Source organism: Zophobas morio, unplaced genomic scaffold (genome assembly GCF_036711695.1).
Source record: "Zophobas morio isolate AGI-343-1 ecotype UQ-CSIRO unplaced genomic scaffold, CSIRO_AGI_Zmor_V1 ptg000002l, whole genome shotgun sequence".
In the NCBI taxonomy this organism is placed as follows: Eukaryota; Metazoa; Arthropoda; class Insecta; order Coleoptera; family Tenebrionidae; genus Zophobas; species Zophobas morio.
In genome coordinates this window covers 24802838-24815338 of record NW_026972107.1, presented here as the reverse complement: position 1 = coordinate 24815338, position 12501 = coordinate 24802838, and the positions used below count along the sequence as shown (strand labels likewise).

The 12501-nt window shown below is 31.0% G+C and overlaps 1 protein-coding gene across 1 annotated transcript; it reads left to right on the top strand.

The window, feature by feature from the left end:
* Window positions 1–408: 408 nt before the first annotated feature.
* On the top strand, window positions 409–2156 carry LOC135131613 (alpha-amylase-like). Its single transcript, XM_064059452.1, has 6 exons — window positions 409–588; window positions 642–787; window positions 841–1045; window positions 1103–1307; window positions 1363–1680; window positions 1732–2156. Exons 1-6 carry the CDS (start codon window positions 409–411, stop codon window positions 2154–2156), a joined length of 1479 nt encoding a protein of 492 aa, XP_063915522.1.
* Window positions 2157–12501: the final 10345 nt, after the last annotated feature.

Genomic DNA, 12501 nt, shown 5'->3' with positions numbered 1-12501 from the left:
AACAGTGTAACAGTTGAAAATGTACACAGCTCTCTAAATTTAAGTCCCAGTTAAATTACTGTGTTTCCTCTGAGGGGCAAAAAATCTTGACCTTTCGATTAAATTTTATCATTGCATATTTGCTGTACTAAAATGTTAGAGAAAGCAAATATTGTATAACATCTCAAACAATATCTCTTGAAATCATGATTGCATGGTAAATCTTCATATAATTTAAAAATGTCGTAGCTCATCAGGAACCATAAAATAGTTAATGATTTTAAAATAAAGCAAAATGAGGAAGTAATGAGAATTATTTCGAGCTGAGTAAAGAAAAGATAAGATAAGCTCTGGCGATTATTTGTTTATTAGAAGATGAACATAATACGGAAGTAACAAATTCCACTTATATTAAATTGTGTATTAAAGATGAATACTTCAGTAGCTGTGTGTTTTGCTTTTTGCCTTGCTCCTTTAACGTTAGGACACAGAGATCCTCATTTTTGGAACGGTCGCAACACAATTGTAAATCTGTTTGAATGGAAGTGGAGGGATGTGGCAGATGAGTGCGAAAGATTTCTTCAACACAAAGGTTATGCTGGTGTTCAAGTAAGAGCAATAATTTTAGTTTAATTACTGTGTGGTGACATATATTGTTACAGATTTCTCCTCCAAATGAAAATCTGGTCATTGAGAATAGACCCTGGTGGGAGAGATATCAACCTGTAAGTTACAAGCTAAAAAATCGATCAGGAAATGAAACCGATTTCACTGATATGACGCGTCGATGTAATGCTGTTGGCATAAGGTGTATATACTTTGGTGGTGGTAAAATGAAGAAACTATTATACAGTATTGTAGGATATACGCCGACGTTGTTGTGAATCATATGACCGCTGGAAATGGTATGGGAACCGGGGGCAGTGAAGCTTATTATCACAACACCACTTATCCTGCAGTACCGTATAATCCAAATGATTTTCACAGACCGTGTGGTGTTAAAAACTATCAAGATCCTGTCAATGTTAGAAACTGTAGACTTAAAGGTCTTGCTGATTTAAATCAAGTCAGTGAAATGTAGGAAGAAAAATGTTATTTATTTTCTAACATATAGTTTTAGTAGGGCCTCGACCATGTACGGGAGGAAATTATTGTTTTTATGAACCACCTGATAAGTTTAGGAGTAGCAGGTTTTCGTATTGATGCCGCAAAACACATGTGGCCTACAGATTTAGCATACATATTTTCAAAATTAAACAATCTCAATGTTAATTTCGGTTTTTCAAGCAATTCTAAACCCTTCATTTATCAAGAAGTTATCGATTATGGTATTGTTTACATTAACCGTTTAATTTTAAGTTGTAATAAATAAAAGTTTTACAGGAGGTGAAGCCATAAGTAAACACGAATACACAGATTTGGGTTCTGTAGTTGAATTTAAATTTAGCTACGAGCTATGTAATGCATTTCGAGGTAATAACAAACTAAGTTATTTGAAAAATTGGGGACCCGCCTGGAGTTTGCTTCCAAGCGATAAGGCAATAGCTTTTGTTGATAATCACGATAATCAGCGTTCTGGTGGAGTGACTTTAACATACAAAGAACCTAAAAAGTACAAGATGGCTATAGCTTTCATGTTGGCTCATCCATATGGAACAACTAGAATCATTTCAAGTTTCAGTTTTGATGATAAAGATCAAGGTAGACTTTTAAATATTAAACTCAATACAAATTATTTATGTGTATTGGCAGGTCCACCAGCAGATGCAAGTGGCAATTTAATCTCCCCGAAAATCAAAGAAGATGGAAGTTGTTCAAATGAATACGTATGTGAACACAGGTGGAAGCAAATATCTAACATGGTTGAATTCCGAAATGTTGTTGCTGGAACAAATGTTGATAATTGGTGGTCAGATGACAATCAGCAAATTGCATTTAGTAGAGGCAATAAAGGTTTTGTTGTGTTTACAAACGGCGGGCAAATTAACAAAGTATTTCAAACTGCGTTGCCACCTGGTACTTACTGTGATGTAATTTCTGGAGAAGTGTTGGATGGAAAATGTACAGGGAAAACCGTTACAGTTGGAGAGGATGGAATGGGTCAAGTTTTGCTAAGTGATGTAGAAGGAGAGGGTGCTTTAGCAATTCATATAAAAGCAAGACTAAATTTTATGTAGAAAGTTAGGAAAATACAGTTTCTCTTAAAATGTAATCTTTCGAAGCACGAAATAAAATAGCTTCAAAATAATGTTAACATAATATGTGCAATAGTTAAAAGATTTCATATCGTCCAAAATAGAACAAAACTTTTTTTGTAATTATGTCTTGGTTCAGAAGATGCTATTTGAAGTACTTTTTTCCGATTTGATAAAGTCATTCCTGTATTGTAAATTATATAAGATAATGAAATACATTTCGATGCCACATTTAGTAGATTGCAGTAAGTAAAATGAAGCATTTATTTATAAATAAATGCAATAAATTGCAAAATATTTAAAGTTAGTTTTAAGATGAATATTGTTACGTTGACCGATAACTAAAATCGGCGTGGGTAATACTAAACAATTTATTTCCCAGTAACTCAAATTTACACGACTAATTACACAGCGATTATGTACAAAATAATTCCGTCGCAACTCTATTTAAACCCATACTTTTTTCTAAATGTTCGGTGGTTGAGGTTTTTCTAGGGTATACTTTGACCAGAACTCTTGTACGGAGTCTGTCTCAGGCGTCTATTGACTTCCACTAATTTTATAAGGGCTTAACCACCAACCGTTGTAAACTTGTCTACTTACCCCGATTTCTGTCTTGAGTACGGTCTGTGTTCATTACGGTCCATCTCGACAAACCCCGTCCCAGCCATCTAGACTGCGGCAAGTTTGCAAGGTACTTTAGTTAAGTTCTCATAAAAATTAGTGAAAGTCAATAGACACTGGAGGCAAACTCCGCATAAGAGTTCTAGTCCAAGTACACCCATTGTGACTTCCGCTTCCAGGCTTTTCTTTAGCGGCTCCGTCACCGATGATGATATCATCGCCCCATAGGCGTCATACCGAGGCGGCGCATGGGTTTAGTTCGTAACAATATGTATCTTTCTTATATTGCAAGTATTTCATTTTCATAGTCAAAATTATTACTGATGTTTTCTTAAGGTGGTTTTTGGATGTACGGAAAGAATGGGCAAAGTAAGCTGAAATACTGCATAAATTTTAAAATTTGTTAGCTTTTTGCAAAGTTATACCGTGCATTTTAAAAATTTGCGCTTTAGTTGACTATGACGCGTACGTTAGCAGTGCAATTGAAACTGCCGACATAAACGTCATGGCCAAGCATATTTCAGTAGTACAATTAAAACGGCCGACGTAAGCGTCATGGCCAACTAGATTTTAATTTTTAAAATCACTCGATATATATTAATTTTTTCTTTTAATTTATTGTTTTATGTCTTAATATTTTTTTGATCATAGCTAACAAAGTCAAGTGAAAAGTATGATCTGGAACCGAAGTCTAATCATAATAGCATTTTATCCCTTATCTGTTATGTCGTCTATGTTGTTAACAATTAATTAATCCTAAGCGAAAAGTAAAAGAGGAAAAATATCAGATCAAGGTTGTTTTAAGTATTTATACAAACCCTCTATAACTAAATGAAACCTAACTATGATAAACATAACATACTTTGAAACATCTCCGAACTAGTATAGGACTTCTGCTGTTTACAAATTTGTCTTTAATTCAAGCTATTAACACTTATTAGTTCATACGAGTAAACAAAGCATTAACTTTGTAGTTTTATAAATTTTAATTGACAGAAGTTGACTTGTTAGTAGAAAGCTTTACGTAACTAACAAAGTTTTAAGTGTATAGTGCATGGCCCCTCCTCATGTTAATTATTGATTAAAAATTCATTAGAAATGTTATAATAGAATAAATATTTCTTAGAAGCAGAAAATATTTTAAAAGTATAGTCGATAAGAGATACCAAAATGATACCAGAATTAAAAATCTATAATTCATAGACATAAGACCAGAACTAGACAAAACAGTAAAATGTTGTGCCTGCATAAGTATAAAACCAAAAAACTCTTTGTTTCTAACATTTAGTAGGTAGGTATCACGGAAAGTCCGCGAGTGAATGATTTTTATTTGCGGACTAAAATAGGTAAAACACCATTACATGTAAAAGTTCTGGTTGTATGTTTAAAAAAAACTTCAGTTTCTACCATTTGATTAGTCATAGCAAATAGCATGGTTACGATAGTATACTTTTCGGTCATAAATGAACAAATCAAAATGTGTTCCCAGGCACTTTGCTAGAAATAAATAATACGCTTTTAAATAAATAACAACTGGATTAAAAATAAAGAAAATTCTTAATTTTATTCACTTTAAAACAAGAGTATGTCAATTTTATAGAATAATAGTTTCAAATTTTTACACTAAACAAAATTTATTATTATTAGTGTTATTTATGACATTTGTCATGTTTTTTGGCAGGTGATAATAAGTTTGCCACATATTAAACTGACAAGAAAATGTTATAACTGTGAATAAATCAATAATTTTAAACCTATTACAAAGTAGATTTTAAATAAACACACGCGTACAGTTAAACCAGAAAATTTAAATCCAAATTTTGGATAATAAAAGAGATGGTTGATTCTTTTGCCAAAGCTGCAACAATAATAAAACAAATGTGCAAAATGTGCAAATAACCTATTTATATTTAAGTAACCGAACTTTTCTATATATTTGGTATACAGGTCTGGTTGTGATTTTCTTGATTTTTTGTGAAGATTTAAAAACTTTGTGATGAAAATAATTCTTGCGAAAACGACACCAGTAATTTTAAACTTATTACTGTTATTATTTTGTCAATAACAACGTGTTTACTCAAAGTTTTTCTTCATGTTGGTCAATAACGAATTGTTTTAGAAAGGAGATATTATGAACACAAATTACACTTTAAGAACAGTTAGCAGCGGTAAAGTCAATTTATTTTCAGTAGCAATAATAATATACGTATAAAATTTGCTTATAAGTTTTTTTTTTAATAAATTGGAGTAAAATTACAAACTACAATACCTACTGTTGGAAGGAAAGATTAAAATAGATAAACTGGTAGTAGTAAATTAAACTGCTTGAGTTAATCTTCACATTTGTATTAGTATTTATTAAATTTGTAATAACTACTCACTGGATGAAGTTATGATGAAGTAATATACAATGCGTTAATTCTTTACGAACATACGTTTGAGAGTTTCCCATATTGTTTTTGTTTTTTTTTTCACATTTTAACCAAATGATTGCCAATTTGTTTAATCTTCTCCTTCAACAAAAACACTGTAATGTTGGATACATTATTAAATACTTCAGGGTAAGTGCAGAGGAAATTGTAGTTATACCAATATAAGAAAAAGACATATATAAAAAATATAATAAACAAAGTATTTCCCTTTCCCACATAATCTATGTAGATTTTAATGGACAAATAAAGATCATGTTCATTTCCAGTAATAGGAAGAATAATTAATTAGTCAGTCCACCGACAACTATGAAAGTTATTGTAAACACACTGACAATTATAGCAATTTTTGCCCTCTGTTTTAATTGTTGGAAGGCTTTAATGCTTATCCAGTGGTGACTCCAAAATCTGGGAAAAATATCCTAGAGTATTTCATCGCATTCGTTTTGTTTGGAAAAAAAGAGTTACATAGGAGCACAGTGACTAAAATTTTATATGAATAAATTTACAAATCTAACATTTAGAGTCTATTCTACTTAGATCTTAATCCGAAAATGGAATACTTTCGCCTTAATTCAGGTTCAAATATCGTAAAACAAACAAATCCACAAATAAACGTTTCTACAACCAAGTATGCAAAAGACACTAAGGCTAAAATTCTTGGTCATCTGTAGTATATAAAAAGTGAAGGCTAATCCAGTAAGTCCGACAACATATCATCTTCAATAACATACAACAGCAATTAAATGTAAGAAATTTTTATCCACTTACACCCTGTAATAAGTTTTTAGTAGTTTTTGTCCTTCTGTGAACATTATATTAACATCCGTTGATGCATCGAGTGCGTAAGCGTAAGTTTCATAATAAACTTTAAACCATTGTTACAATAATTTGGTGCTATGGCAAAAACTTGCTTTAAATTTGAAAGGAATTTTAATTTTATGAAGTGAAGTTATACAGAACGACATTCTAACCATTATGGAATCCATAAATGATGGCTGTTTTCTAACGTCCTTTGCAGCTTAAGTTTACTATTTTTTAAAGCTACTTATTATGTTTCACTTAGAGATTATTTTCATTTGAAATTTTTTGTTGGAGTGCATAATAAAACACTAAATCCTGACATCCTGATTTGAACCGGGGAAAGCACAGAGCACCCAAAGGGGGGGACTAAGTACCGGCCGGCCCCCGTATGTATAATCCAGAATCCAGATCGATAATGCCATAGCTCGACGGAATGAGTTTTTATAAATAATTGTAAAAATTAGACCCTGTTACCTGTTCAGCTGGTGTTAATCGTTGTATTTGTCGTTAATCTTTTTTATTCTATTTTAGAACCATAATCTTATTTATAAGCACCCAAATGCGGGCTTAAATTGGCCTTTTTAGCACAAATCTGTCAAAAATTGCTAAGCAACAATTGATTGTTCATTTACACTAATCAATTAATTATTCAAACACGCTTCGATATTCAACGTTTTTCTTAAGTTGGAAAAATAATATTTTATCAAATCATTACCTGACCGACTTCAAATTCTTCTAAACTTTCGTTTGAATAAAGGTTTTCCACTTCTTTAATTTACATTTTGAAAAACGAATTATCAAATAATCAACGTGGTATCCATAACAACATCAAAATAATAGCCAGCTATGTATTAAAATTCGCATCGGCACAATTCACACAGTCTTGCCGAAAATACTCAATATTTCGTTACAAGTAGTTAGAAACTAAAATAGAATAAAACGTTGTATGTACCACGTGCATAATTGTCGATTGTGGCACTCGGGAAATTAAAAGCCCTCCTTCGTCGGGCTTTAAACATTCCCTCGTGCCACAATCTCCCTGATTATGCCCTTAATACATAAATAACTATTATAGTGAGTGGTAAAAGTGATTCCGACAACTGTTGAACGCCTCCAGACGGAATTGGGTAATGAAACAACATTACATTTACTGCCGGAAAAATCTAGGAAGCAATACAGTATAGCGCAGGTATAACAGATTTCAGAATGATGTATCGTCCCGATAAAGGAGCTGTACATTTTACAGACAAGTGGTGGTTGTTTATTTATCAGGAAGATCAACTAAAATCAAGCCTTCATCGTTGTGGTCCGAGTACTCTATGATAAGAGCATCCCTATCAGTGAAAGATAATGTGGCTATCAAGAGCTATAAACGTGTTTTTGTATTTATGAAGCTAAATCCGACCGGATTCAAAGTCAAAAAATCAAAAAGAGATGTATAAAAAAATCCAAAATGTTTCTGGGGAGAGCTAATCTATTAAAAAGAAATAGGACTAGCTTATGTGTATTAGTCACAGCCTCCCTTTATCTGAAAACTTTTGGATCATACCGTACAATTTCTCAAGGACATTCCAGATTTGTTTGAGAAAATTCAACAAAAGTTCTAATTTCTTTGTTGAAAATATATCATGAGATATTGTTTTTAGAATCAATTAATTTTTTATATTGACTGTAATGTAATCATCAATTAACATTTTAAATAATGCTTTGAGGAGTATTGAGTTAATTTCTTTTCCAACGACTAAATTTAGGTGTTCTCGGTAATAAAACAACAAATCCAGCAATTAATTCATGAATATAATTTAATCATGCATAATTGTAAAAGTACATAAACTGATTTTGATGTATGGAACCAGTCACATCTAAAATTTGCTCCACAGAAAAGTATTTGAATACACAATCACGATTCTTTACATTCTTTTAATTATACTTCTTGATGTAGCGACATAAACGAAGGGAGATATTGCGTAAAGAAAGGGATGATGCCAGTGGTGCCTAGTGTAATCTCAAGTCCGACGGTTTTTTTCTCTGAGAAGTCGGTGTTTCCATCAACTGGTTGATCTGATTAATTATTTATTAACTTCGCAGTATTTGTGACAAACATGGAACCCATCGATCACAACCGACATCCCATATATCTCGCTCTCTACTTATCTCTTCTATAAAGTCTCCAATGCTACAAACCCATAGAAAACTGTTGTAGACAGCCTACTAATTATTTTTTTACAGATTTTTGGACACTACCAAATAAAGTAATAATCATGCTTTTTTAAAAAAATATATTTTTTATTCGTAAATTTAACAAAAAAATTTGGAAACTTCATTGAGATGTGTACCATTGAGAAACAAAAGTATACTAAGTAGTAGATACAGTAATAAACACATAATTTAAGTCACACTCACATCCGAAGGAGGATAGCTGTTTTTGTTAACATCAGTAAATCAATTACTAATACAGAAGCTTTAACAACATTGGTTATAGGTTTCCGATTTTCAGTGTCAGTGGCCACTGAACTGTTCTGCTCCAAAATCCTGTAATATTGAGGGGAACGTGTATGATCTTACAACTGCTATACAGAAGAATATTATCAATTTAGACACAATTTACTGTGAAAAAAATACTTATATATACAAAGACAAAAAAAAACTACCGTACATCTTATTGTTAGTACTTTAATGATGATAATGGAATCCATGTACCAAAATTATTACATTAAATTCATAATAACATTAATACACTCTGCCTTAAAAGATTTTAAGCTTTACTTAACGACGGTATACTTAGGTGGTTCGTTAATATTTCATAAATTATGTGTAAATATATAAAATCATTATTTTATTCCTGCGGTATAAAACATTAATTGCCATCTAAATTATAGTGCAAATATTAGATATGCACTAAAAGATATGTCAGTGTATGCATATATTACTTACTAAGATTCATAAGAAATGTTATAATGGAATAAATGTTTCTTAGAAGCTGAAAATTTGTATTTTAAAAATAGGGTTAATTCGAAATTCAAAAATAATACCAGGATTAATAATCTATAATTCATAGAAACAATACCAGAACTAGATAAAACTATACAACGCTGTGCTTCCATAAGTATAAACACAAAACACTTTCTATTTCTTACATTTAGTAGGTACCATGGAAAATTCCTCAGTGAATTGTAAATATTTTCCGACTAAAATGAATAACATATAGTCATTTGTAAACGTTGTAGTAATATATTTAAAAAACCTCAGATTCCACCATTTGACCAGTAATGGCAAATGTCACGGTGACAATGACAGTCGCTCCAGCGATGAATGAACAAATCAAAATATGTTCTGAGGCATTTTGCTAAAAGCAAATCTTCAATTTTTGACAAGTATACATATACTCAAATTCTAAAAAATATGAATGAAATGATTAATTATAAGTTCACAAGTATCGATTTATCGTATTTGATACACTTTACATACGATTTATTCCGCAAAATTTTGAGATGACGATCAAGTTGTGGAGGATAAACAAATCTATTTTGATTAAATACTTACGATGTTTGCGATAACTTTAAAACGTCTGCAAGATTTCAAAGCATATCGTTTTACAGATTCAAAATTAAATTGCAAAATATTGTTATAAAATTTTGATTTTTTTCCAAACATCTGGATTTCTCGAATAAAAACTCAACACGGATTCTTAAACTACAAGTGTAGGACTATGTTACTTTATACAATTGAAAACCCATTTACTATGTACAATTCTGAGGTCACGTCATCAGGTTTTTGGTGGGGATGATTAAATAAAGTTTGGATAGCGTTTTACCATTTAAATGATTTATAGAACAAATTTATAAAATTGGAAAGTTGATCCGGTAGTTTGGGAAATTATCTGTCTAACAAAAATTGACACAGACGATGGACAGACAGACAGACAGGCGGAAACCGAAGATTTATGTTCTTGTACTCTAGAGGTCATGACACATCGAAAAAATGTGAAAGCAACCAGTCGCCCGATACAAAAAATATGTGAAAAAGCGTACTTTTTTAACAAAATAATAGCATCAAAGAAAAGCTGTTAAAACCTACCACAAAGTAGATCAGGCATACTCCTACGGCCAAACCAGAAAATGTAAATCCAAATATTGGAAAATAAATCAGATCGTTAATTCTCTTACCAAAACTGCAAAATATCAATATGTTACATAATTATAAATAGTGCATGTTTCATTTAAAACTCACTCCTCCTTCTAACTTTTTTAATTATTAAGATAAAGCACTAAAATTTGAAACACCTGTCTCTTTCATTGTAGATGATCTAAAGTTGGGTTACGTAACAATCAAATATTTTATTTTTCAGAAATTTCGATACAAATATGCACTGACGTGAGAAAGAATTTTTGCATTTTGTGGAAGCTTCAGTAAATGAAGTTTCAATAATAATCTTACAAATAAATACAAAAGTTCGAAATTCGACAATTCCAGCAGTCAAAATGAGTTAAAAAAAAAGTTGGCACTCGTGGGGTTTGTTAATTAAAACATAACATACAAGTGTTTCAAATTTAAACACTTTTTCTTCTCAAATATCACTTTAAACTAATTTTTATTTCTCAGAAAATCAAAACGCATTTAAAAAAAGTGCAACTCGCAAAACAAGTAATGACAAAAGAAGGAAAATTAAAAACAAATATGATAAACGACATGGAATGTGATGGTATTTAATGAAAATTAAAGCCGTTAATCACTAAAATAAGAGAGTAATAATGTCGAATAGATTATAGGTTTACTAAAATATAAAATATATTTCTTTGTCAAGAAATTTATGATACTTACTAAATTAAATTCTGGTGCAGTAATACACATCGCGTTAATTCTTCATGACCATAATTCTGACAGTCTTCTAAACTTTTTTTGTTGTTTTTCTGACACTTTGCCAAATAGTCACCAATTTGCTTAATTTTTTGGCTCAGTAGAAAACATTGAAATGTTAAATGCATTATTAGATACGTCAGGGTAAGTGTCGACGTAATTATAATTAAACCAAGATAAGTAAAAGACGTATAAAAAAATATAACAAAGAATGAGCTTCCTTTCCCCACGTAGTCTACATAGATTTTAACAGGCAAATAAAGTTCATATTCATTTCCAGAAGCTGGAAGAATGATCATTCCACCGATAAACATTAGTATAATTGTAAAACCAGCTGCAATCTTAGCAATTTTTGCGCGTTCTTCTAACCGTTTAAAAGCTTTTTCACCTACACTGTGAACATTCCATAACTTGGGAAGAACTTCCCGTACAATTTGATGATATTGCGCTTGTTTGGCAAATATTGTGATGTAGGAACATATTGACTAAAATTTTATTAATAAATCTGCACTGATGGTATTTAAACGTCAGTTTACTTACAATTGTAGACCGTAATCCAAAAATAGAATACTTTGTTCTTAATTCGGCTTCAAGCACTGTAAAACAAACAAATCCACAAATTAGCGATTCTAATACCAAGTACACAAAGGAAGCCTTGGCTAGAATTTTTGGAAATTTGTGATGTATAAGAAGCGAGGGCCAGTCCAGTAGTTTTGCCAAAATATCGTCTGTAACATTTGCATAAGCATTAAGTACTTAAAAAAATTATATTCATCACTTACCTTTTATTAAGTTTTTAAACAATTTTGTCATTTTGCGATTATTATAATAATGAATTAAATTATATTTATATTAGCTCTCAATATTAGTAAACGCTTTGAACAGTTATTTATTGTTAAAAACTGTTAGACTTCATTATCTGTGCTTAAAAAATTATGTGACAATTTCTACGCGTATAACTATTTAGTATACTTACCAAAATCATGGTTCAACTGAAGCTAATATAATCTGCTAGAAACGAAAAGTTTCTAAATATTATGTGGTCGATAAATGACTAATTAGGAATCGTCATCCATTATTGTATTAATAACAAGCAAGAAAGTATGTGACCCAATTCGTATTGATGGGAAATTAATTGAACCATGGCGGAGGGTAAACGGGCAAAATACGTAAATTTATAGGAGTATTAAATATTTAGTTTTACTCATTGGGAAAAATAAGTTAACAGCACACAGCTACTCTATTCCATTTTATGCAGTTTTCTTCCATAAAAATTGCAACGTAGTATATAATCGGAAGAACATAATTTAATTTACGCAGCTACGTAGATAAATATTTACCCGTATCTTAATAAAGTTGTAGAACTTCTTCTGATATGATTTTAATAACTTTGTATGTCATTGCCATTGTGATGATTTTAGTCATCTGCTCAATTTTCTAATAAAATTTAATCAGAATAATCATTAGAGTTGCTATAAAAAGAGAAAAAATGTATGAAAGCTTTTAACACGTTTTTTCTACCTTGATTTTGTAACAGAGCTATTAAAATAAAGTTAACGAGATTTGTTTGGCAATAAATTTTCTATACTACATTGCACTATTCAGTGAAATTT

Excerpts from the sequence above, each read along its gene's own strand:
- LOC135131613 (XM_064059452.1), top strand. The coding sequence starts at position 409 with ATGAATACTTCAGTAGCTGTGTGTTTTGCTTTTTGCCTTGCTCCTTTA. Across the intron at positions 1,308-1,362 it reads TCAAGAAGTTATCGATTATG|GAGGTGAAGCCATAAGTAAA; the intron begins GTATTGTTTACA and ends AAAGTTTTACAG. Across the intron at positions 1,681-1,731 it reads TTTTGATGATAAAGATCAAG|GTCCACCAGCAGATGCAAGT; the intron begins GTAGACTTTTAA and ends GTGTATTGGCAG.